The sequence below is a fragment of the Capricornis sumatraensis genome, chromosome 2 (genome assembly GCF_032405125.1).
Source record: "Capricornis sumatraensis isolate serow.1 chromosome 2, serow.2, whole genome shotgun sequence".
Taxonomy (NCBI): domain Eukaryota; kingdom Metazoa; phylum Chordata; class Mammalia; order Artiodactyla; family Bovidae; genus Capricornis; species Capricornis sumatraensis.
In genome coordinates this window covers 141,527,103-141,553,996 of record NC_091070.1, presented here as the reverse complement: position 1 = coordinate 141,553,996, position 26,894 = coordinate 141,527,103, and the positions used below count along the sequence as shown (strand labels likewise).

General features: G+C 34.6%; 1 protein-coding gene across 3 annotated transcripts in view; it reads right to left on the bottom strand.

Moving 5' to 3' along the window:
* Window positions 1-26,894, bottom strand: part of COL11A1 (collagen type XI alpha 1 chain) — a 222,876-nt gene that overhangs the window by 31,631 nt on the left and 164,351 nt on the right. For all 3 annotated transcript variants that reach the window (XM_068964279.1, XM_068964278.1, XM_068964281.1), the window contains 12 exons: window positions 26,760-26,867; window positions 21,015-21,122; window positions 20,059-20,112; window positions 18,923-18,976; window positions 18,330-18,437; window positions 9,622-9,675; window positions 8,002-8,055; window positions 6,742-6,795; window positions 2,277-2,330; window positions 1,576-1,683; window positions 1,235-1,288; window positions 504-557 (listed from right to left, as the gene is read on the bottom strand). In XM_068964279.1, coding sequence (XP_068820380.1) covers window positions 504-557; window positions 1,235-1,288; window positions 1,576-1,683; window positions 2,277-2,330; window positions 6,742-6,795; window positions 8,002-8,055; window positions 9,622-9,675; window positions 18,330-18,437; window positions 18,923-18,976; window positions 20,059-20,112; window positions 21,015-21,122; window positions 26,760-26,867 — 864 coding nt within the window. The remainder of the gene's footprint in view (window positions 1-503; window positions 558-1,234; window positions 1,289-1,575; window positions 1,684-2,276; window positions 2,331-6,741; window positions 6,796-8,001; window positions 8,056-9,621; window positions 9,676-18,329; window positions 18,438-18,922; window positions 18,977-20,058; window positions 20,113-21,014; window positions 21,123-26,759; window positions 26,868-26,894) is intronic.

Sequence of the window (26,894 nt, the reverse complement as noted above, 5' to 3'; positions counted from 1 at the left end):
TGTCTTTCATTCCTAGTTAAGTAAGCACCCTCCTTACTTCCTCCTTAAATAACCACATGTGGCCGAAGCCTCCTGCTGTATTTCCCAAATTAAAAAATTTAAAAAATAGTCCAGTAATGCTGAGTTCTTTTAGGTTAGAAATTGAAGTAATTCATCCTAATAATAGGCTGATAACTGTTTTCTTCATTTAAGTCTCACTTGTGAGTTTAAAATGATTTTCCATTTAACACAACTGGAGAGATAGTTGAATGTGATCTGGTGTGACAAAATCACTATTATGATACAGCTTTAGTTTTTATTACGAAGGCTGTGCTTCTATTTCTTAAACTACATCAAGTAAGAAACATTCCATGGAAGACTGAAATTAAACTGGAGTTCAAATATAACTGATAATTCATTAAGAAAAATATGTGTACATTTAGCTATGCTTTTTAGAGCCTGATTACTTCTTTTAAATATCTTGAGACTCTGCAGAGACTAAATAAAATAGTGTGCTTACTTACCGGTTGTCCAGGATCTCCATCTTCACCCTTGTCACCACCAACACCATCTTGACCCTATAATCAGCAAAAGAAAATGAACCCAGGTATTTCTCAATATTAACTCACTTTTATCAGGAAAAAAAACATAGGATGTACCAGCTTAGTCCTTAAGATAAATTATTACCTGATAGACAAGAGTATCATTATATTCTTTCAGTTGTTTTTTTTTTTAAGAATTATACCATAAAATTGATGAAATTTCTCTCATGTTAAATTAAAAAATATATAGTGTGCTCTGAATATAAGGAAAGGGGAAGATATAATTATTATACAAGAAGAGTGCATCCTTTAACTATGAACAAATATGATGCAGTTTGAGATATTTAGATTTTAAAACAGACTGAGGTAAAAGCAGAACTCCTATAATTTTGAAATAAAAGTAATGCTGCTCAGTTCCATTTAGTTCAGTCGCTCAGTCGTGTCCGACTCTTTGCTGCTACTCAGATAATTAATATGTTCAACACAACAAACTCTGGAACAGTAACCCAATGAAGAGATAATAATAATCATGCAACGCAAGTCTAATAATCTTCAAATATACAAATTTTTGTTCTGGTACACGTGGCTACAGTTTACATCTTTCTTTTCTTCTTAATTCTGAGGATCCACTGAAGTAATTAAGGCTTTTCTTTAATTATTAACTGGGAAGATTCCTCACGAAAATAATTCTTTTGTTTTCTCATGATACTTACTGCAGGGCCAGGCTCACCAGGAGGACCAGGATCTCCAGGAAAACCAACAGGACCCTAAGATAATGTTTTAAAAGGAAATAATGAAAAATAGTTTCATATAAAGTCATGATATTCTGAAGTTTAAGAGGTAAAAGTCATGGTGAAACCATATAAAATATCTTTCTTCTGCTAGAAATTTTTTTTTAAATGGTATGAATTGAGAATGCTTATGAATTTATAAAAAGAAGAAAAGTTAACTTCACCAACTATGGGCCAAAGTCTCATGATTTCTAATCTTACTATGAAAAGTTTCAAGGAGCTTTGCCATAGATGTCACTTTGAAGAGGACCGAGGTCACTCACCGGATTACCCTTAGGGCCATCATCACCTGGTGGTCCCTTAGCACCAGGAGGTCCAGCAGCACCTGGTGGACCAGCTTCTCCTTTCTCTCCTCTTTCTCCTTTGGGACCCTACACAACATAAGAAAAACACCTGATTCTCTTACAAGTTTTAAAACAGCTTCTTAACCTCAGCATATTAGGTCAGGCACTTCTCTGCTGTGGGAGCCTGTCTCCTGCATTGCAAGATGTTTACCACCATCCAGATGCCTATTACGTAGATGCCAGCACTTATCGTTGCTCCAAGAGTGACAACCAAAAATGTCTCCAAACATGGCCAAATGTTTTCTGGAAGTCAAGGTCACCCTCAGTTTAAACCAATCTAAGTTAGAATAGTACAATCCATAATCACTTGATGTAGCAGGGTTTGTTCATTTCTTTTGTGGATAGTCCACCAAAGATATGTGCAATAAATATCTTACAGTTATTAATGTTCTAACTTATGCACATGTAATATTTGTTAAATTTCTGTGCGAGTCAAAAATATGCAGAGGATAGGCAAAATTATTAAATAAAAAGGCTTTGCATTTGTGATGATTCTTAATGGACTGGAAAGGGAAACCAAGTAACTGAATTGCATCTAGGAGTTAAGTTCCATGTTTAAAATGCTCTGAAAGAAATATCTTATCCCTAAAACACTATATTGACAATAAGCCAGCACTTACACCTGTGCCTGCTTCTCCAGGAGGCCCAGGGTTCCCTGCTTCTCCAGGTTCACCCTATAAAGAAGAGAAATGAGTTATCAGAACACAGAAACGATGTTTTGCATTTGTAAAATTGCCTTCAATGATGACCATGACACTTTAAACTAGCCCTTAACTCATTATATTGTTTAAAAAGCAGGGACAACTTTGATAAAAAGAAGGAACTTTTTCTATTACTGACCTTAATACTTTTATTTCTCAACTGGGGAGATATTAATAGAACTGAATATGCTGGATGCTACAATTCTCATCAGTTAGTTAATAGCCAGAACATTAAGCCAAGTTACCACCAAAACACACAAAACAGACATTCACATGTTTCCTAAAAACTGTGTATTGTGTTGCATCAATATTCACATTACAATTAAGCTTATGGATTAAACAATTTAAAATGTTTTCTTTCTAAAATATTAATTTGCTCTAATCAAACAATTTGGTAGCATTTTGATAATCCTATCAAATTAGTTAGTAGAGGTCTGAAGAGTTATAAAGTAGAGCTATAAATAAATACAAAAAGACTATTTGTAAGATGCACATTGATACTTAGATACTAATTAAAATTTCTTTTTTTGAGTCTCTCTCTATATATATATATATAAATATACATATTATGTTAAGTCACTAGGTCATGACTGACCCTTTTGCAATCCCATGGACTATAGCCTGCCAAGCTCCTCTATCCACGTAATTCTCCAGGAAAGAATGCTGGAGTGGGTTGCCATTTCCCTCTCCTGTGTGTGTGTGTGTATGTGTGTGTGTGTGTGTGTGTGTGTGTGTATACATTTCCTTCTCCTATATATACTTCTCCAATATATATAGGTAGTTTTTATGATTTCCATATATAGATATGGATGGTTATTTTCTGACTCAGTGGAATAATAAATAATCCTCCTAGACTAATAGGTTTTCTCTTGTGAAAGTCTGTTACTAACTCTTCATACTTAGAAATGCATACAAACACAATATTCTGTTCAAGTAATCATTCAAGTGAAGTAATAGAGTACATTGATGTGCCATGAATGTTTCTAACAAAACCTGTAGTACTAGAAACTCTGAAGTAAAAATTATTCTAATTAAAAAAAAATGAGGCCTGAATTTCCTTTAATTTTTAACTTGGCTATTTCTAATGTTCCTGGCACAAACCCACTGTTCATGAATTGGTTTGAAATCAAATATAAACATAATTCCAAGGGAGAGACTATTTTGTGTACACAATTTCTTATTCTTTGAGAATATGCACATATTTTAACTTTTAAAATTGTCTGCATAATGAGGGAAGAGATCAAGTACTTTCTAAGAATTTATTAGTACTATTATTATGTATAAATTATTTTCTCTCTCAAGATAAGTAGAAAATATTTCCAATTATCTTGAAAAAACTTTACAAGTAAAAATTATATTTACATTATTTTCAAAGCAATGAATCATTCACCAATCCCAGTATGATGGAATAAAATGCAGGTGATATTTTAAGAGTCATTATTCACATCTTTGAAAAAAACTTAAGCGGTTTGCCATTCAAATCAACTGTAAAATGTCCACATTAAGTTCATTATATATGGAATGTATATAGTATACTGCATAACCTCAATTAGATGGAATTTAAAAAAGCTAAGCTCACCCAAGCAGACAGCAGATTGGTGGTCACCAGGGGTTGGAGATTGGGGGCCATGGGGAGATGTTAGTTAAAGGGTTCAAAATTTCAGATACTCAAGATGAATAAGTTCTAGAGATCTAATATGTAGCAGTATGACTAAATACATATGAAAATTACATTTTTGGTTATATTATAGACAAATGTGCACAATATAAATAGCAATTACTTAAGATGATATTAATATTATCTCTAAAGGTCCCATTTAAAATTGAAAAGTGATGGAACAAGATCACATTTAAAGCAATAAAACAATGAACAAGACTGGATTATATAAATTAAATATTTCTAGTATCAACAGGCTATACCATGCTTATTCTAAGTAATAATAGTAATTTTCAATAATGTAAATTCTATGAAGACCACTGGCATATGAAAGAGGTGGTAGATTATACATTTATTATTACTTATCATTTAACCATTTTATCACACTTGTTAGATTAAAGCCTCCATTCTGTAACACACTTGTTCAGATTAAAGCCCCCTTCAGAAGGGATAGCAAGTTACTATGTCTGCCTAAATTCATAAAATATGCATTCATTGTTTTGAGGAAAACACTAAAGTACAAAATCCATCAATAGCAAACATATATTACACAGAAAACAAGTTAAATTTATTAAAGCAAAGTGCAGCATGACTAAAGTAGCTTAGCTTTTCTTTTTTCTATTGAATTTGGGACTGAAAATAAATTTCCAGCATAGAAGTGAGAAAGCATTCAAATCAAATCAGATTCGATCTCAAAAATCTGTAATCTTCATCAAAGTACACCCTAGATTCAAAGTATAGCCAGAATCTATACCCTAGATTCTGAAGAAAAGAAAAGAAAATTAGGATTTTATTTCTATCTTGCTGTCACATAGAAATGTTTTTAAATAGAGAAAAATAAAACTCTGTTTTTTTTAAGTACAACAAATTTAGATGTTTTAATTTTAAGAAGTCAAACACCTATCCTGGTTAACCGAATTATTCTATGAAGATGCAAAAGTGGCCAGATATTACCAGATAGACTTTAAGCAAATGGAAACAGTATGGGTAGGGAATTTCCCAAAGCTCCAAACATCTGGCATCCATGCTTATCTTCTAGATTAGGGCAGAGGATAAAACCATTAAAGAAGCAACTTAAGTACTTAACAGTATTCCCACTGTACCCAAAAGCTTTAGGAAACAAAATAAGCTGAAAAAGTGGTAAAATGGTTTTAGAATTTGCTATATGGGCAGAAAACTAAAATTAGAGACTAGTCCTAACAATTATTTGTTCAGTATTAGAACCAAAAAAATATGATGCAAAGGGAAGAAAGAGGAAATGTGTGGGCTATCTTCATCTGTCTATTACTATGATACCATCAGATAGCAGTCTTCTCTTCTGTTAGTCTTCCTATGACAACTGAACTCAAAGAAAAAGTTCTTTCAATTCCATTCTCAATTTATCTGCATTTTTTTTAAACAGAAACTTTAAGAATATAAACCAAGAGTTAGTCAATCAGAATTAAAGAATTAGCCTGCTTATGAAATAAGAATTATATGAAAGTGAAAGTGTTAGTTGCTCACTCATGGTGTCTGACTCTGCAACTCCATGAACTGTAGCCCATCAGGCTCCGCTGTCCATGGGATTCCCCAGGCAAGAATACTGGAAGGTGTTGCCATTTCCTTCTCCAGGGGAAGAATTAGATAATAGCTTTCAACTATTTCTAATTTAGTAATTAATAAACTATTTAAATAGGCAATTATATAAGATTAATTATAATAAAAATGCTAGAATGTGGGTGTTGGGAACAAATAAACACTAAAGTACTAGATTCTCAACCAATTACATATCTTTTCTGAGGACTAAATCTTTTAACAAAAATAAATCAATGAGTATAATATATGATACATCAAAATTTTTGAGACTAAACAACAGAATCATTTTTATGATAAGGATAAGTCTATACTTCTGATATTTATTAACAAAACTGAAGCAAACACAGGAAATTTCTAAATTTTTTCCACTGCGTATTTTATGGCATGACATTTCTATGCCTCAAACTGATGAAGAATTTATTTTTTAAGTAAAGCAATATCAATGTTAATTTTCTTGAAAGTTCTTTTAAGAAATGAGAGTGAATGCATAAATAACAAAAGAGAATCATTTTATCATTTTTATAAAAAGGAAAAGCAGATATTTTAAATAAAATCATTTTCATGATAAAAAGAAACTATTCAGAGCTCAGATATTATATCAATGCCAACAATTTTGAAAAGTGCCAAAGACAGTATTAGTAATGAAAAAAGTAAAGTAAATTGAAGTCACTCAGTTGTGTCCAACTCTTTGCGACCCCATTGACTATAGCCTGCCAGGCTCCTCCATCCATGGGATTTCCAGGCAAGTGGGAGTCAGTTGCATCAACCAGTCTCTTCTATTTTCAGTAGAATGTTACTACAGACACAGTCTAATCAAATATACCTGGGTTAAAGTGGATCTTGATTTAGTCACTTTCTATTGACAAAACCTTGATGAAATTACTGATATTCTCTATATTCTGCTCACTCAGCCTAAAAATGTGGATAAAATATTATCATCATGTGGGGGGGGGGGGTTGTGTTAATTACAAGGAGTAATCCGTACGAGGAGAACCATGCCTGGCAATAAAAAATGTTACACCTCTAAATCATGATATAAATATGTGCAAAACATTAGAAAGACACAACTATTATAAGCACTTAAAATACTAACTGATATTATTAAAGTTCCCAATTCTTGCTGCTTTAACTGTCTGTCACTGCATCCCTTACCTTTTCTCCAACACCACCAACTGAGCCAATGGATCCTGGAGGTCCTTGTGGTCCCTGCGGTGTAAGAAAGGGAATACAGTTATCCTTACTCTTGTAATAAGATATAAATTCATAAACATACATCCACTTGTTCTCAAAGAGAGAAATATGTGCAAGAATATCTCAAGTCATTTGAGAGATGAGACAAAACAATGAACTTTATGGAGTTGTCAAATGTGCTGGATAGCAAATAATTTAATTGCATTAAATTGATTTTCAAATGCACCAGAATTCTAGTGATAAAGCAGAGGACTTTCCAACTCTAGTCATATCAGTTGATACTTGGAACATAATTTCAATTTCTCTGCCAATTGAATAGATCAGATTTAGAGGACGGTTTTGCAGATTTTCTTAGTGGATCAAAATATGGCTCTGATTAAGAATACTACAATCCATGCAAAAACAATATAAACCATCTCTTAGTCTTTAAATTGCTTAGAAGAATTAAAACTTAAAAGCATTTTTAGTATATCTGCATGTAATTTATTTTACCTAGTTCTGGCCTGCCAGCATTAAAACCAGGAATAACAGAAGAGCAAATTTGCTCTTTGTGAAAAGGGAAAGCCAAATGGAAACACAACACCAAAGTTTATAAGTTTGTTAATAGTAACAATAAGATAAATATGACATTACACTCCTGTAATATTGGAACAGTCAGTCAACAGTTAAGCTTGGGGGAGATCATTTATACAATTAAGAGGAAACATTTTTTACAGGGTAAGAAGTAAATATATTATAATGTACACATTACTCTGATATATTTTACAGAAAAAAATACAAAATTGCAAAACTTTTAGATAAAGGATGTTTGGGACACAGACCTAGGCTAGTATAATCAAGGCAATTACAAACCATCTCCTCAAGGAGTTGTAAAAGATAAAGGTTAAATCTGAAACAATTCAGCAGCAGTGTAGAATTATTATGTGCAAGACACAGTAATTTGAACTGAACAATGGGGTACTTTAGTGAATATTTCTCACTAAATATATATTGAATGTAATATATTTTTTGTACCTATATTATATTAATATTTGTAGGGACTAGCTCCCTGCAAAGCCTTTCTTTTCCTTTAAAGAAAATGAAGTGAGTAAATGACCCTTAAGCTATTGTTCATGTAAACATTTCAAAGGAGTGTAATTATCCCCATTGTATTTTAGATACTGCTTGCCATTACATAATATCTATATAACTTCAAAATAACTAAATATTTCATAGTCTTACATCAGCTCCGTTGGGACCTTGAGGACCTCTTGGGCCTGGAGGACCAGGTGGCCCCTGTAAGAAAAGAATATTAAGGTTTATGTAGACTGAACTCAAATGCATTCCTGATGTTTTCATTTTGTGATTAAGAAAACAAAAAGAAGCCTCAGCCTGCAAAATCATAGTCAATAAAGCAAATCAGGTATCATTCTTAATGGATACAACATCATGTTAGCAAACGCTTCTTTACACATAGATATGGGGAAATTAGAACTGCAGGAAGAACAATTTAATTAAAAATTATAAAAGTCTATTAATACTATCCAGTACAATGAATTCATAATACAACTAAAATATTATATACCAGAATATACTAGAATGCTAGAGTATAAAGGAGACATAAAGTTGGGAAAATAAATAGTGCTTGAGTAGATTTAGAATTCATTAGTTCTATATTTTTTATTCGTATATTTTCACTTTTTTTAATGTCAGCTCTCATGTTATATATGCCAGGATTGGAATAAGATTAACTGTTTAGTTGTCATCTTTAAATAAAGGTTCTTGCTCCTGGCTATGCATTAAAATTACCTTGGGACAATTTTTGTAAAATACTGATGGCCAGAACCCCTTACTTCAAGACTGTGTTTAAATTCATCTGTAGTAAATTGCAGGGCATTAGTACTTTTTTAGAAGTCACAGTTTATTTTCATGTCATGGTTGACTATTAGCTATTAGCTATTACCATAAGTCAGAGAGAATGTATTAATGACTCAGGGAACCATAGCAAGGGTATTCAGAGAGAAGCTTGCTATGCAACTGAAACTGTTTAGAGTATTAATTACTTATTTTGAGTGGGCAATGTTTATGTTTCTTGTTCCTTATAAAATCTAACATGTAAGTATAAAATTATCAAAATATGTATTTTGAAGGAAGAAAATACTGGAGGCAATGTTTATCAAAGGGAAAGCACAATTAGAAAATGTATTCATTTCATTATAGATGTCAATGACCCTGGCTTATTTTTTCCTTACCAAGGTAGTGCTTGATCAACAAATATATGTATTTTAAATTTTTAGCTGAAATATTAAATTTAGAGCAAAAATCCAGAATCAGTAATTGAATATTATTAGGCCAAAGCATTCTGATTAAGATAAAATTCCTCATTAATTAAGAATTTGTTTTAAAGTGTAATTAATTTTAATATTGTGTTAACATTTGTTAGTCACCCAAATCCTGGGTAACTATTATCTATTATTTACCTGTTTCATATCAAAAATCAGAGCTAAAGCTAAAGACTAAAAAACAAACAAACAAAAAAAACCGAAGTGTAGCAGTTTATATATACCTAACAATATATACACAGAGAAATAAAACAGATATAACAATATATCAACCAAAGAAGGCCATATGTGTGCACAACATTATTCCGAAGAGAGGAAAAGGAAAGATAGAGAGAAAGAGTCAAGACAGTGAGAGAAACTTTAAAAGTGGTAGGTGCAAGTCTGGGTGAGGAACAGGGAGGCAACAATCTGCAAAGTCATAACCTTTAGGACTACTTTGTTTATATTAATAAACCTTGAGAAAGATACTAGTAATGTAGAAATTCATAATATACATCAATTTTAGAAAATAAAAACTTACCATGGGACCAACATCCCCATTTTCTCCTTTTTCACCGGGTGGGCCTGGAAGACCCTAAGAAAATATACATAGAAAAACAGTAAAATGTATTCATGTATTTAAAAAGAAATATTTGTCCAATTTTGCATATAGAATTCAAAGTTAAATACAGCTAAATAAGAATGTGGAATTAAGACTCATAAACTATCATCTGTCAAAATACACATAATGCAAATATTGACTAAATATTAGGGAATCATATATGTATGTTCACAAAATTCATGCTTTGCATAGTACTATACTTTTTGATTTCAATTACAAGAACTAAATACTTAATTTGTTCTGGGAATTTATGAATACCTAATCATTTTCTCCATCTTTATGAGTAGTATATGGAATTAACATTGTAAAAATGTTTTTGAAAAATCTTGTTCCAAATTATTTTAGGACACCTTTTCCTGGTGAGGATTTTATAGATAGGAACAGTTAGACAAAACTCCTTTGAAAATAAATATTTCATCCAACATATGTCCAGGGTTACAAATATCTTCTGAACTCTTGACCTGTTAATTCCAGTTCTGGATCTTAAAAACTCATAAGGCCATGAGACCTGATATATTACACTTCCTTTATTTACTCAAATCTATTTCCTTTACATTCAATTGCAGTGTAATTTCTTTGGGAGAGAGGTTCTATGCTATTGAATAAAATCAGAGCAGCTGCATTCAGATTTCACCTGGCCCTATCTTTAAGGGCCAGCAAAAAAAATTACTGTACTCCCTCTTGATTTACCTAATTCCCCCCAGCATATCTGTTTATATTTCCTATTTTATATTACAATACTTTGTACCCATTTGAAAGAAAGTGAAGTCGCTCAGTCGTGTCCGACTCTTTGAGACCCCATGGACTGTAGCCTACCAGGCTTCTGCGTCCATGGGATTTTCCAGGCAATAGTACTAGAGTGGGTTGCCATTTCCTTCTCCAGGGGGGATCTTCCCGACCCAGGGATCGAACCTGGGTCTCCTGCATTGCAGACAGACGCTTTACCCTCTGAGCCATCAGGGGAGGCCTATCTTACCTAAAGTGAAGTCGCTCAGTCATGTCCAACTCTTTGTGATCCCATGGACTGTAGCCTACCAGGCTCCTCCATCCATGGGATTTTCCAATTTGAAACATACACTTAAAAACACAATTGTGCCACTTGTTTGCATACTTATACTCATGGGATGTCAAGGTTGTATATTGTCACCCTGCTTACATAACTTATATGCAGAATATATCATGTGAAATGCTGGGATGGAGGTAGCACAAGCTGGAATCAAGATTGCCAATAGATACATCAATAACCTCAGATATACAGATGACACCACCCTTATGGCAGAAAGTGAAGAGGAACTAAAAAGCTTCTTGATGAAAGTGAAAGAGGAGACTGAAAAAAGTTGGCTTAAAACTCAACATTCAGAAAACAAAGAGCATGGCATCCGGTCCCATTACTTCATGGCAAATAGATGGGGAAACAGTGAAAACAGTGAGACACTTTATTTTGGGGGACTCCAAAATCACTGCATATGGTGACTGCAGCTATGAAATTAAAAGACACTTGCTCCTTGGAAGAAAAGCTGTGACCAACCTAGACAACATATTATAAAGCAGAGACATTACTTTGCCAAAAAAGTTCTGTCTAATCAGTTCAGTTCAGTCACTCAGTCGTGTCCAACTCTTTGTGACCCCATGAACCGCAGCATGCCAGGCCTCCCTGTCCATCACCAACTCCCAGGGTTCACTCAGACTCACGTCCATCAAGTCCGTGATGCCATCCAGCCATCTCATCCTCTGTCGTCCCCTTCTCCTCCTACCCCCAATACCTCCCAGCATCAAAGTCTTTTCCAGTGAGTCAACTCTTCACATGAGGTGGCCAAAGTACTGGAGCTTCAGCTTTAGCATCATTCCTTCCAAAGAAATCCCAGGGCTGATCTCCTTCAGGATGGACTGGTTGGATCTCCTTGCAATCCAAGGGACTCTCAAGAGTCTTCTCCAACACCACAGTTCAAAGGCATCAATTCTTCAGCGCTCAGCCTTCTTCACAGTCCAACTCTCACATCCATACATGACTATTGGAAAAAACATAGCCTTGACTAGACGGACCTTAGTCGGCAAAGTAATGTCTCTGCTTTTGAATATGCTATCTAGGTTGGTCATAACTTTTCTTCCAAGGAGTAAGCGTCTTTTAATTTCATGGCTGCAGTCACCATCTGCAGTGATTTTGAAGCCCCCAAAAATAAAGTCTGACACTGTTTCCACTGTTTCCCCATCTATTTCCCATAATGTGATGGGACCGGATGCCATGATCTTCGTTTTCTGAATGTTGAGCTTTAAGCCAACTTTTTCACTCTCCTCTTTCACTTTCATCAAGAGGCTTTTTAGCTCCTCTTCACTTTCTGCCATAAGGGTGGTGTCATCTGCATATCTGAGGTTATTGAGATTTCTCCCAGCAATCTGGATTCCAGTTTCTGCTTCTTCCAGTCCAGCGTTTCACATGATGTACTCTGTATAGAAGCTAAATAAGCAGAGTGACAATATACAGCCTTGACCTACTCCTTTTCCTATTTGGAACCAGTCTGTTGTTCCATGTCCAGTTCTAACTGTTGCTTCCCGACCTGCATACAGATTTCTCAAGAGGCAGGTCAGGTGGTCTGGTATTCCCATCTCTCTCAGAATTTCCAGTTTATTGTGATCCACACAGTCAAAGGCTTTGGTGTAGTCAATAAAGCAGAAGTAGATGTTTTTCTGGAACTCTCTTGCTTTTTCCATGATACAGTGGATGTTGGCAATTTGATCTCTGGTTCCTCTGCCTTTTCTAAACCAGCTTGAACATCTGGAAGTTCACGGTTCACGTATTGCTGAAGCCTGGCTTGGAGAATTTTGAGCATTACTTTACTAGCGTGTGAGATGATTGCAATTGTGTGGTAGTTTGAGCATTCTTTGGCATTGCCTTTCTCTGGGATTGGAATGAAAACTGACCTTTTCCAGTCCTGTGGTCACTGCTGAGTTTCCCAAATTTGCTGGCATATTGAGTGCAGCACTTTCACAGCATCATCTTTCAGGATTTGAAATAGCTCCACTGGAATTCCATCACCTCTACTAGCTTTGTTCATAGTGATGCTTTCTAAGGCCCACTTGACTTCACATTCCAGGATGTCTGGGTCTAGATGAGTGATCACACCATCATGATTATCTGGGTCATGAAGATCTTTTTTGTACACTTCTTTTGTGTATTCTTGCCACCTCTTCCTAATATCTTCTGCTTCTGTTAGGTCCATACCATTTTTGTCCTTTTTTGAGCACATCTTTGCATGAAATGTTCCCTTGGTGTCTCTAATTTTCTTAAAGAGATCTCTAGTCTTTCCCATTCTGTTGTTGACTATGGGTTTTCCAGTAGTCATATATGGATGTGAGAGTTGGACTATAAAGAAAGCTGAATACAGAAGAACTGATGCCTTTGAACTGTGGTGTTGGAGAAGACCCTTGAGAGTCCCTCAGACTGCAAGGAGATCCAACCAGACAAGCCTAAAGGAAATCAATCCTGAATATTCATTGGAAAGACTGATGCTGAAGCTGAAATTCCAATACTTTGGCCACCTGATGTGAAGAACTGACTCACTGGAAAAGACCCTGATGCTGGTAAAGATTGAAGGCAGGAGAAGAAGGGGGATGACAGAGACTGAGATGGTTGGATGGCATGAACAACTCAATGGACATGCGTTTGAGCAAGCTTCAGGAATTGGTTATGGACAGGGAAGCCTGGTGTGTTGCAGTCCATGGGGTCACAGAGTATAGGATATGACTGAGCAACTGAACTGAACTGAACTCATGGGACATTGCTCTTTCAGGTCAAGCTTTTGTCTCTAACAACTGGCAGAGCACCAGAGAAAAATAGAGATTTTAATGAAATGTTGAATTTTCTTAATTAATTAATTTTAATTGGAAGCTTATTACTTTACAATATTGTCGTGGTTTTTGCCATACAGTCACATGAATCAGCCATGGGTGTACATGTGTCCATCAGCAGATGAATGGATAAGAAAGCTACGGTACGTATACACAATGGAATATTACTCAGCCATTAAAAAGAATACATTTAATCAATTTTAATTAGGTGGATGAAACTGGAGCCTATTATACAGAGTGAAGTAAGTCAGAAAGAAAAACACCAATACAGTATCAGTTCAGTTCAGTTGCTCAGTTGTGTCCGACTCTTTGCAACCCCACAAATCGCAGCACACCAGGCCCAATACAGTATAATAATGCATGTATATGGAATTTAGAAAGATGGTAACAATAACCCTATATGCAGAGCAGTGAAGGAGACACAGATGTACATAACAGCCTATTGGACTCTGTGAGAGAGGACGAGGGTGGGATGATCTGAGAGAATAGCATTGAAACATTTATACCATGTGTGAGATAATTCTCCAGTCTAGGTTCAATGCATGAGACAGGGTACTCACAACTGGTGCACTGGGATGACCCAGAAGTACGGGATGGGGAGGGAAGAGGGAGGGGAGTTCTGGATGGGGAACGCATGTACACCCATGGCTGATTCATGTCAATATATGGCAAAAACCAATACAATATTGTAAAGTAATTAGCCTCCAATTAAAATAAATAAATTTAAAAAAGAAAAAAGTAATCTTGAATAGATAGATAATGATATTTGATATTTTTATCCTTATCTTGTTATATTTCAGTTTTTAAATGCTGGTAATAAGCCATGAAATTGTTTTTGTGATGTACCAATTCCATATGACTCTCAGTTTGGAGAGAGGATACTTTACTGAGTATATTTGTAAATTTTTTAATGTTCTGTATATGCATTTGTATGAGGAAATCTTAATTACTGATTTATAATAGCATATACCAGAATTTCATTTATTTTTTCTCATCTGTAGGTTAGATGTCTAGGAAAATAGCCTATCATATATACTTGCCAAATGGTTATCATCAACTGATGCTAGCTTCTAGAATTACTAGAGAAGCTCCTGGGAGGAAAATAGCCAATTTTATCCTGCTTAAAGATAATCTGAAAGAGGTCACTAAAATTTTAGATTCCAAGATCCACAACCAAAGAGATTCTAATTCATTGATGGAGAACATGAACTCAAATTCTTAAAAAGACAAGTAGATTTTTAACACAGATGAAATAAACGTTTCAGTTTAAGCCCATTTCCTTAAGTACTAAGCATTACAATGTAAACATAATTGAGCTCTTATAAACACCACATAAATTAACAGTCACATTCCTTACACCCCACCAACTGTAGTATACAGTGCATCTGATTTGTGATTTCCAAATTGAATGTTATATAATATTAGTTCACAGTTGTCTTGTATTTCTATAACATGCCTAGTCTGCATTGCCATTTTTATTTATGCATGTTACTCTTGATATTAGTTCAGTAGAAACCACCCAATAGAAAAATATTGAAATATTTATCTCTTTTTATGAAGTTTGATTATAGTTCAAATTCTCTTGCGTTGCAGGCGGATTCTTTACCAGCTGAGCAACAAGGGAAACCCGAGAATACTGGAGTGGATAGCCTATCCTTCTCCAGCAGATCTTCTGACTCAGTCATTGAACCAGGGTCTCCTGCATCGTAGGGTTATTCTTTACCAACTGAGTTATCAGGGAAGTACCAAGTTTAGACAGAATATTCTTATTATTCAAATCAGTAGAAACACATTGAGTCAAATCCTTTTTTTGCAGCAGCTAAATGTGCAAAATGGCACTCCGGTGTTAGTCAGTTTTCAAATGTCCCAGCACTTTTCTAAGGAGTAATTTATGCACAGAGAGATTCTGCTATAAGATCTGTTAATTTAAAATAATTTACCTCTTAAATGATGAAATAAAAAATGAATTCAGGCCAGGAACTCTCATTCTATGTGCGTTCTTCATATGGAGACAAATAGTAGGCAACTAGACTACTACATTATTATTATTCATGTTTAATATAATTGCTAACATCTATTCTGCCACAAAGACTCAGTTAAAGGATGAAGACACAACTGTGAGCATGTTAATTACATTAACATCTTTTCAGATTCCTGATTTAAAGAGGTATTCTGGGAAAATATAATCAATTTTTTTGGGAATTGATTTCTTGAGTCACCTTCATCAAAGATCATATTTCTTACTCTGTGTAAATGAAGACTTTTAAAAATACAATATTTTTAAAATATAAGTTACAAGACACCTTTTTAATCATGAGAACTAAATTTCTAAACTACAACCTTATAGAATTCAGAATAATCAGTTAAATGAAAAAGCAGAAAATGAATGGTAATATATACATCAGCAATCTAATTTCTAATGCCTTGTTATTTTCAAATATATGTGCTGCTCATACAACTGTGAAGAAGGAAATGGCATCCCACTCCAGTATTCTTGCCTAGAGAATCCTGTGGACAGAGGAGCCTGGTTGGCTGCTATCCATAGGATTGCATAGAGTCGGACACGATTGAAGTGACTTAGCATGCATGCATGCATTGGAGATGGACATGGCAAGCCCTCCAGTGTTCTTGCCTGGAGAATCCCAGGGACGGAGGAGCCTGCTGGGCTGCCACCTATGGGGTCGCACAGAGTCGGACACGAGTGAAGCGACTTAGCAGCAGCAGCAGCAAACATACTGATATATATTGCTCAGGATTGCTTATTTATTATCATCTAATAAGTATAAATGGGGCTTCCCTGCTTTCTCAGAGGTAAAGAATCTGCCTGCCAATACAAGAGACCCAAGTTCAATCCCTGGGTTGGGAAGATCCCCTAGGGAAGGAAATGACAACCCTCTCCAGTATTCTTGCCCGTGAAATCCCATGGACAGAGGAACCTGGTGGGCTACAGTCTATGGGATTGCAAAGAGCTGGACACAACTTAGCAACTAAATGACAGCAATAAGAATGAAAGGGTTAAATGAAAATATGATATGATACTTTTATACTACTCAAGTTGAAAAGAAACTATTTTGGCAATAAAAAATGTAGAAAATTACAATATTATGTTCACTGGTAGACATCCATTGAGGGCTATAACAATAATTGTTATATTTAATAATGTAACATATAATTATATACTAATAAGGCACTTAATATTAAAAATTATTATGAACTAGATGATTTAATCATTTCTAAAATTGCTAATGTGGCATAACTAATATCCATATATACCCAAATATCAACAATTTTATGATTTTTTTAGAGAATCACTATGTAAGTATCGAATAAACAAGTGGCAGAAGAAAGCCAGATGTTTCCACAGTTTGTAGGAAGCAGTTAACATCATATGGAAGAAAGACAACTCAGACAGATATCTACTATACAATGTTTTGCCTAACAACCCAGTTATAAGCTATATTTAAAGACAATTTCTTGGCCTACAATGTTTTACAACCTCATACTTCCTAATGGGTTTACTAAAATACAAATTATAATTCTAAGAAGTTATTTTAAAGATTATTTTAATCATTTAAGTTATTTAAGTGATTGGAGCTGAAGCTCCAATACTTTGGCCACCTAATACGAAGAACTGACTCATTGGAAAAAACCCTGATGCTGGGAAAGATTGAAGGCAGGAGGAGAAGGGGATGACAGAGGATGAGATGGTTGGATAGCATCACTGACTCCATGGACATGAGTTTGAGCAAGCTCCATGAGTTGGTTATGGACAGGGAAACATGTAGTGTTGCAGTCCATGGGGTTGCAGAATCAGACATGACTGAGTGGCTGAATGGAACTGAATGTTAATTTGTTTATTTTACCTATTGTGAAAGTGTTAGTCGCTAGGTCCTGCCTGATTCTTTGTGACCCCGTGGACTGTAGCGTGCCAGTATCCTCTGTTTATAGAATTCTCCAGGTAAAAAATACTGGAATGGGTAGACATTAGCTTCTCCAGGGGAATCTTCCTGACCCAGGGATAGAACCCAGTCTCCTACATGATAGGTAAATTCTTTATGATCTGAGCCACCAGGAAAGGGAAGCCTATTTTACCTCTTATTGCTTAACATTTGCTGTTGGCAATTTCTGTTAATAGTTACAATTGTGTGTGTGTGTGTGTGTGTGCACACTCAGTCACTTAGTCGTGTCTGACTCTGCCACCTCATGGACTGTAGCCCACCGGCTCCTCTGTCCCTGGAATTGTCCAGGCAAAAAAACTAGAGTGAGTTACCATTTCCCACTCCAGGGGATCTTCCCCACCCAGAAAAGGAACCAGTCTCGCGTCTACTTCACTGGCAGGAAGATCCTTTACCACTAGCACCACCTGAGAAGCCCCAGTTGTGATTGACAGTTTGCTATTTCTCAAAAGGCTCATAGTTTCTGCTAGCCATCTGGAGTACTAATTTTCCTGCTATGAGACATGTGAAAGAAACTTTCTAACATTGTGATTTTTCAATATACACTTAAAGAAGCTTGTCATTCATTTTCCATATACAATGAGAATGAAAAAAAACAGTATTAAACCTACAGAAACCAAGACTTATGCAGTTTCAGAAAAATTAATAGTAATTGGCAAAAAGCAGTTAAAGTTCATATATATGTTTAAGTAAAATGGTTATTATACTTAAAAACCGAGTTTCTAGACAGAAAAAAGGACAACTGCTTTGTTTTACATCCACCAGAAAACCTGGTGTGAGAAGTAAGTGGGAATGACTGGATGTGCAATGCAGAAAACATCTTACCTGAAGACCTATGGGACCAGGAGGTCCTGGGAAACCTCTTGCACCCTCATCACCTTTTTGTCCAAACATCCCCTGCTGACCTCTGGGACCTGGTTCACCATCACCTCCCTAGAGAAGACCAATACAAATGATCACAAGCTGGAAAAACCATGATTCTGCCATAAGACATCGTAAAAATATAATCATTTCTCATTTAATCAAAGTTGGTCTATTATAAGCAACCAAGTGATAAGTAGGTAAAATTTGTACTATCTGCTGCAAATATACCATTGTTTGTTTTGCTTTACATTATTTGATTATGGAATATGACTGATTTTGATTTTTCTCATGTTTACCAAGTGAAATAAGGTTCAGAATGTCCTACAAATTAAGTACTTCCCAACTGGTTATTAGCTATCTTGCAATGAAGTCACAGTGTTTTTTATTTATAATGTCAACTTGGCTACCTATATTAGATAATTTAAACTTGATTCAATGTTAAGCATACAAACAAATTATCACATGAAATCAACTGGTTATGTGACAGTTCATGGATCTATTTAATCAGAGAATAATAAGGACTTAAGATTTGCTGAACAAAGAGGAGCACTTACAGCAATTCCAGGGGCACCAACTGGACCTTGAAGACCTGGGGGACCAGGAGGACCCTGAAATTAAATAATCAGTAAATTTGAAACTAAAGCCAAAAGAGCCTCAGTTATATAGCACAGAACATTTGATTGATCAAAATCTATTAAGCCTCTATACACTTTTTGGGGAAAAAAGGTTTTTGCATTTAGTGCAGTCAACCATTATTTATTTTACTTCTTGAGCCTCAGACTTGCTTACTTGCAATCACTTTTAAATTGGCAGTTATTGAAAACATTCTCATTTGTAGTAGTTGATATTTAAAAAAGGATTTCTATGCCAATATTTATAAATCATGTCAAAGTTTCACACTTGAAAATTTTCAAAATATCAGATTTCTTTAGTGAGATATCTATGTGTCAAAAAGAGACATGAAAATGTTCATATATACAATATTTTCCACAAAAAAAATAGGTTGTGGGGAATTCTATATAGACAGAAAGTAACGATATATGAAAACTTGGAATTTTTCTCATATGTAAACACATGCAAATTCAGTGTTATGTATTCAGTAAACCAGAACTCCTTACTTTAAGCAATAGATTTCAGGAGCTTTATGAGTCTTCCATGCATAAATATATTTTCTTAACTGTATTCTTTTTTTTTGTTTTACACAATCAGGCACTATAAAAGATCCAGATACTAGAGTCATGGAATTGTACTGCTCTTTTTCTTAAAACTGCCACACATTGGGTACAATTTTTGAAGCCTAGGCTCTGGAGATTTGGTTGAGGGACTGGCAGGTTCCTTTCAGGTTTCCACTAGGTCAGTATCTTTTTCATAGCAATACAAAGATGTTATCTGTCTTTAAAGTATACGGTATTTGAACTAACAATGTAAAAGCAATGGAGGGAAAAATTGCAGATAGTTTAGTCTCATTCTGAGGTTTTAAGGTTTGAATTATTTCATTTCTTAACACAAAGTTTTGAAAAGAGGTTTTATTAGAATTGACCAAATCTCAAACTGATTAGTTACTGCAGAGGTAATATAGTAGTAATATTATAGGGAGACATAAGGAAATAGTAACATGAAAAAAATCCATGGTTAATAGCAAAAGAAATTAAATTAATAAATCCCCCTCAATAAGAAGTAGGAAACTCACGTTTTCTCCTTTGTCACCCTTGCTGCCTTTTTGTCCTGGTTCACCAATTTCACCCTGAATTTGAAATATTTGAGTTAAAATTTATATCTAATATGCCACACCTGTCATTGCATTATGATCACTATCATCTTATGACTAAATTATGTGATAGCATTTAATATCACTATTTAAATTGGAAAAGCCTAGTGATCACTCTCCTGTATTGACTAATATTGCTGTCTAGAACTGATAAGCATACAGAAAAGCAAAAATCAGCTGAACTCTGAGGACTATTACAGCTGGGATTTTCAATTCACAAAATCAATTTCGTCTGAAATATCACCAGTATAAACTGATAATGGAAATATACTGATTTATATAAAAATATAATTACACATTAGTCAAAAATCAATCTATTTTTTCTCCTAGTTTTCCAACTGCTAAAGTATAATGCATTATCAGCACACTGATTAACAAATTTTGTTATATAATTTCACAGTAATGCTAGAAAGTATATTCAATTCAAACACAACACAGCTATACGTTTAAAATCAAGAGCTTAGAATCTTCACTTACACATTAGTAAGAAATAGAGAAGTACAGGATTATAAAATATGTATGCAGCTCATTCTTAAATTTTAACTCTACAAATCCAAGACACTGTGGTTAAATGTATATAACTAATTACTTTAATTTCACATTTATATGAGAAATATTAAAAACAGATAAGAGCTTTTGGCATCTGCTCATTTTTCTCACTACCATTGTTCTTGTCTTGTTTAGATCTCACATACTATTTCACAGGAAAATTCTAATTCTAAGCCCCTAAATTAAAACTTTTGAGCAAGAGAAAGCTATATTGAAACTTTGAAAAATATAACTTTTGTTTTTATATCTAATCTTAAGAAAGATTATATCTAGGATTTTTGAGAAAAAATTTCTTTTTCATGGTATGTACTAACATAAAGAGTACTCACCTTGTCTCCATCTTCTCCAGGGGAGCCAGCAGGCCCCGCAGGCCCTGGGAGACCCACAGGGCCTTGTACTCCATCTCTCCCTGCCGGACCTTGGGGACCTTTTTCTCCCTGCATTGAAAAATCCACCAAGTCATTACTTGGCTGTAAGAAACCTATGAATTTGCCACTCAATTTATAAGTGAAGCTACAAGAGTCATACCCTGGCTTCCATATTTAACAAGGAAATTGTTTTGATTTTTACTCAAAATGCATTTTCTCAGTAGCAAATGATAACATGAAATATCCCGCATTCTTTTGTGACTAAGAACACTACCATTGCTAACCATTTATGAATCTCATAAAAAATAACCAACAATCAACAAAAATAATCAATAGAATTTTCCTTTGAACCACACATTTTCAAATCAAGCATTATATATTAAAAATCAGATGCTTTATGTTTTTGAAAAGTTACTGACCCTTTACATTCTGTATTGCTACTGAAATAGCTGGGCAGTGGCTGGTAGGCCTCAAAAACCATAAAATGCATTTGCTCACATGCCCAACTTCATAATATGCTTTATGTGTAGATATTTTTCATTTTTAACAAATGTTTCATGAATTTTTCTAGATTTTGCATTTTGGTTTTCTTGCTTTTGATTCAGAATTAAAGGTTGTTAGCATCTTAAAACTTTTTCTTTATCTTTTGACAGTGGCATTATTTTGCTCTTTTAAAATTTAAGTATATTGTATAATTGAAAAAGTTGAGCCTTGGTAATGAAGATGGCAAAAATTCCTTTCCTAAAAGTGAAGACCTCATCACAGTTCTGCACGGAGTTATTTTTTGATTGTACTTGGTAGTTCTATCTTTCCTCCTGTTGTACAATCTGGTAATCCATGTCATTAGTTCCTTCCTTTACATTTCCTGGCCCCACTATCTACCCCCTTCCCTGTCCCTTACCACCTTCTTTCCAAGTTTTATCTCTTGAATATATTTACTTCACTTTATCTCCACCATTAATATCTTATCCCAAAATACTAATAGCCTTCCTTTGAACTGTTGAAATACCTCCTTCCTATCTCACATCTATTCTTACTTCCAAACTATTCCCTATGTTGTAACCAGAGAGACAGATAATCTTAACAACATTCTTTAGTCAATTTACTTGTTTACCATTCCTAAGATAAAGAGCAAGCTGCTAGTGCAGTCTCCCCATTGCCTGGTTTCTACTGCCTTTGCCATTGCTCTGTATTTCGGCTCCTCTAGATCTTTTTTTAAACTTGATGACATTTCCTTCCTGTTACTTGGCCTGAGCACGTGTTGTTCATTTGCCTGGAATGCCTCTAGGAGGACCCTCCACTTAGTTAATTCCTCCTCATCTTTTACATTCCATCATCAGTGCCCTGTCCAAGGAAAGGCTCTGACTCCAGCTGAGGTCTCTCTGTCATAATCTGATATACATCAGTACATTTCTTTATGTCATTAACCAGAGTTTGTAATTATACATGTACTTAGTGATTCTTTGATTATTTTCCAATGCTCCATCAGACAATGAACTGTAGAAGAAACTGTTTTTGTATTCCATTGTATCTTCCTGGCCTGTGGCCCACGATAGCCATTTAAGGAGTATTAGTTGAATTAATCTATTGCTTAATGACAAAAATAAATATCTATAAAACAACTTTTATAAGTTTATTACTTTGCTGGGTTCCATACGATCTCATTTTTCAAAACTATGTCATAATCATCATTTAATAATATCTCCATTGTCACACTGGAGACCTTTTATTTCATTCAAATTAAATATTACAATGTCACAAACCTATCTCCACTCATAAAATGTGTTATGCTATTCACAGTGACTGTCACTACTTTGAACACATCAACTGATTCAGATATTTCTCGCTAAACTGAATTTCCTTCAGAATCTGAACTCCAAAAATTGAATCTATGAGAGTATGTGTAAATTAAACAAATTAATTCTTATCTGCATTTGTTATAGTATGCATAACCGCTTGCCAGGAATCACCTGCTGTTCATTTCTTTTGATCCTGGTATGAGTAGAATCAGGGATAACCTTTCAACAGATCTATAACAATCTAAATTTAGATTCTTCATTTTACAACCCTGCAAGATGGTAAATGCCTTCCCTATTATGGATATCTTAGCCCATAACCTACAGGACTACCAGAAACATCACTGACCTCTCCTTAAGCAATGTTTATTTCATTACTTCTACTTCTTCACCAATATTAATAGCTGAATATTACATTAACACTGATAAAATTAGCTAATCATCCCCATGTCCTTTGTTTGACTACCCTCATCTTTTATTATAATTCACCAAATCCATCCCTTCTGATTCAAAAGCTAATTTATGCATTTATTTTCTGGTTATTAATCAATCTTTTGATGAAAACTCTGGTTTATACCCAATGGTGATGATAATCCTACAAAGTGAAAGAACTACAATTTCATCTACTCATCACAAAATATTAAGGTATTTTTTTTTTCAGAAATAAGGAAACAAAGGTTTAGACATATTAACATCCCAAATAATGAACAAAATAAATAATAGAACTGAGCTCCCAGCTCAATTCTTATCAGCTCAAAGCGAGCAACATTAGTTTACTCTGACATCCTTACTTCCTCACTTTTCATTGATTATTTCTTATTGTTTGTTAAGTAGATAAATATAAACTGAAAATGAAAGCGAAGTCATGTCCGACTCTTTGCAACTCCATGGACTATAGCCTACCGGGCTCCTCTGTCCATGGGATTTTCCAGGCAAGAATATTGGAGTGGGTTGCCATTTCCTTCTCCAGGGAGATAAATATAATTGCATCACAATAATAATAATAACCAGAGGCAATGCATTAAATTTTGCTGGTATTCCCACCTCCTGACTCCCTATTATTCTAAGCTCAGGCTTAACTGAAGTGTTCTGTATGCACTTATTCCACTCCTTTATCATCCACCTTCTTTTTGAACCCCACTGAAATTACCCTGAAGTCTTGAATGCCCAATGGCCAAATCCTGGTCTGTCTTATCTTTAGTTCTCAACTTTGAGCATTCTTGATCACTTACAACATTCAACAAAGGAAACTCTTTTCTCTCTTGGCCTTCATGACGGTGTGCCACTGGACATATTCCATATCACTCACAGACAGTCTCTCTTGCTCTCCCTCTTACTGGATCCTTTCAGAACTCTCACCATTACAATTTTCCCTAAAGAGTCTAGATCTTTATTCTCTTCCCTCAATACTGCATCAAATGGAGACTCAATAATATAGATCCTACATCAAACTTATTCTAAATAACTCCCAGATTTGCAATCCTGACATGGATCATTCTCTCTTCAATTATATTTACATGTTCTTGAAACTGAAAATAATGTTTCCTTGTATCTACACCTACTAATGCCTAATCAATTTATGGTCACTATATTGACTTCACTGTGTTTTGGATCTGGCATCCCCCCATTTGTATAGCAGTCTCAGATAGATGTATTATCCACATAGCTTCCTATCTGTAGTCCTTCAATCTAGTACCTCCATAATACAATCAGTAGGTTTCTTCAATAATCATTCTTTACATCAAAATATTTCTATCAATGCACTTAGGTAGAAAAAGTTTTAGCTTTCTTTACTTTACCTGCTTTCCAGCACCCCCTATTCCTCCAAGTTTCTTATCTGGATGATTAATTTGGGGATATAGATTAGGCCGGTTATTGCCAGAGGTCATATGGATATTCATGGCTCTTGTTTTCCATTTTCTCCCTTCCAAGGTGGTTGTTTGGTAGGTAAATAGACCAAGGACTTGCCTTTCACAGATCACTATCTTGTCTTCCCTTCTTTATCCAAGCCTTAACTTACTGATAGTTATATGACAAATTATAACACAAGTTGTTCAGAGGAGTTAAGAATCAAAATTTATATTTGGGTTTAGGAAGAGGTAAAAGGCTTCATGTAACATCTAAGCCAATGTCTCTATCAGTTTTTACTGAACTTCTGCATGGAGGTTTATGAATACTTTCACCCCACAATTCTGTAAGAATGTTATGCTACTATCTTCAATCCTGTTTAATAAAAGAACAACAGAATGAACATCTTGGACATTTTCTCATGGTGGGAATAATTGAGAGAGAATGGATGGGCAGAGCATTCTCCTTTCCCTTACGACTCATGCTATCAACTAATACCAAAACCCAGGCCAAATCTTAGCTCTTAAAAAGGCTTTTGATCAATAATTTCTTTTCTACATCACCAAAGTAACTTATTATAACTTTCAATACTTTTCCATATTCTTACATTCATTTCAATATTTTACTTTTTCTTCATAAATTCTATGTATTTAACCAAGTTAAAACTCAGAATTCAATTATCTTCAGGGAATCCTGTACTTCTCTAATAAGTATTAGATAGTCTCAATTTACACTTAAAGCAATGCATATTCTTTTTCTCTGTATACATTCTTCATTGTGCTGTGCCAAAATATGAGTGCCCTGGATTTTTGAGTGAAAATCAAAAATGTCCTGAATGAATGAAATGTCTTGAATCTGTGTTTTATATCCCCTTCCAGTGCACAGTATACTATAAAGGTTTTATAGACAAATCTTTAGTTTCTGAGATTGGTTAGAAATTATAGAAATTCTAAGAGGGAGACAAAGAACAATTTTTTATGCTTTTCCATTAACATCTCAGAAAACAATGTATAAATTTTCTTCAAATGTATTTGAAGCTGGAAATGTATTGCTTTAAAAAATTTTCAGCAATTAAAAATGCTTTTCTCTGTCACCCCAAAATTCCACCCACTCTAATTATTCTAAGTGTTTCTAAAAGGTAGTAGAAAAACAGTCATTGTAATTTGAAAATACTAAAAAAATCACAAAAATTAATGTCAATGGACAATGAAAGCAATATGCTAAATCAGACTCAACTTGCTAAAACTAAGGTCTTAGTGATAAAAAGGTATTTTGAAGATTATAGACTTAAACTAAATTATATATGTCAAGACTTACCTATACACAAAAGTATTGAACTTATATTTTTGCTTATGATGGTGAGCAACTTTTATATACATTTACTGGGTTTTTGCTTTAACCATGGAGGATGAGAGAATGCTTTAACTTTCTTTTTTGAAAATTAGTATGATTAAATCAAAACAGTAACAAGATTAGGAAAGAAAGCCTGATGATGAAACATAAATCTAATGAATAAAATACATTGATTATTTAAATGTAAAATTTTTAAACAGGAGATATAAGATAAAATAATTGACCAGATATTTTCCACCTCTTTCACTGTAGATCAAAACATAAATTACATAAAAAAGGTCAGCCACTTCCTATGTATTTCACTTATAGACTATGAAAGTGATTGGAAATGAAGTTGTATATTGGAAATGAAATATAGTTTTGTATAGGAGTGAAAAGTGCTCATTTTTCTAACTCTGCTGTAAAATACAGTTTTAATCAAAAGTCCAATTTTAAAAGGACTTTTAAAAGGAGCAAAATCAGAAGCTTTTACATTAATAATATCCAATTCCCTCACAGGTATTAGGGTTTCATAAGGTGTGGAAAATGTCATCTTACTTAATTGAATTTGAAGTTTTCTGTATTATAAATACAAAAAGAAGTGTGTTTACATGGCAGGCACATACGCAGGAAGAATGCAGTGGAGTATGAAGAGCTAACATCCTTGAATAAAAAGTAATAACTTGTGCAGGGTGGCAGTATAATATATTTCCTCCTTGAAATTACTTACTGGAGCACCTTTCTCTCCAGCTGGACCAGGGGGACCCTGGGGTCCTGGCCGCCCTGGCAAACCAATTGGGCCAGCTGTTCCTGCTGATCCACGTTCTCCTGGTGAGCCCTAATGTAGGGGAAAAAAGGTATTTTG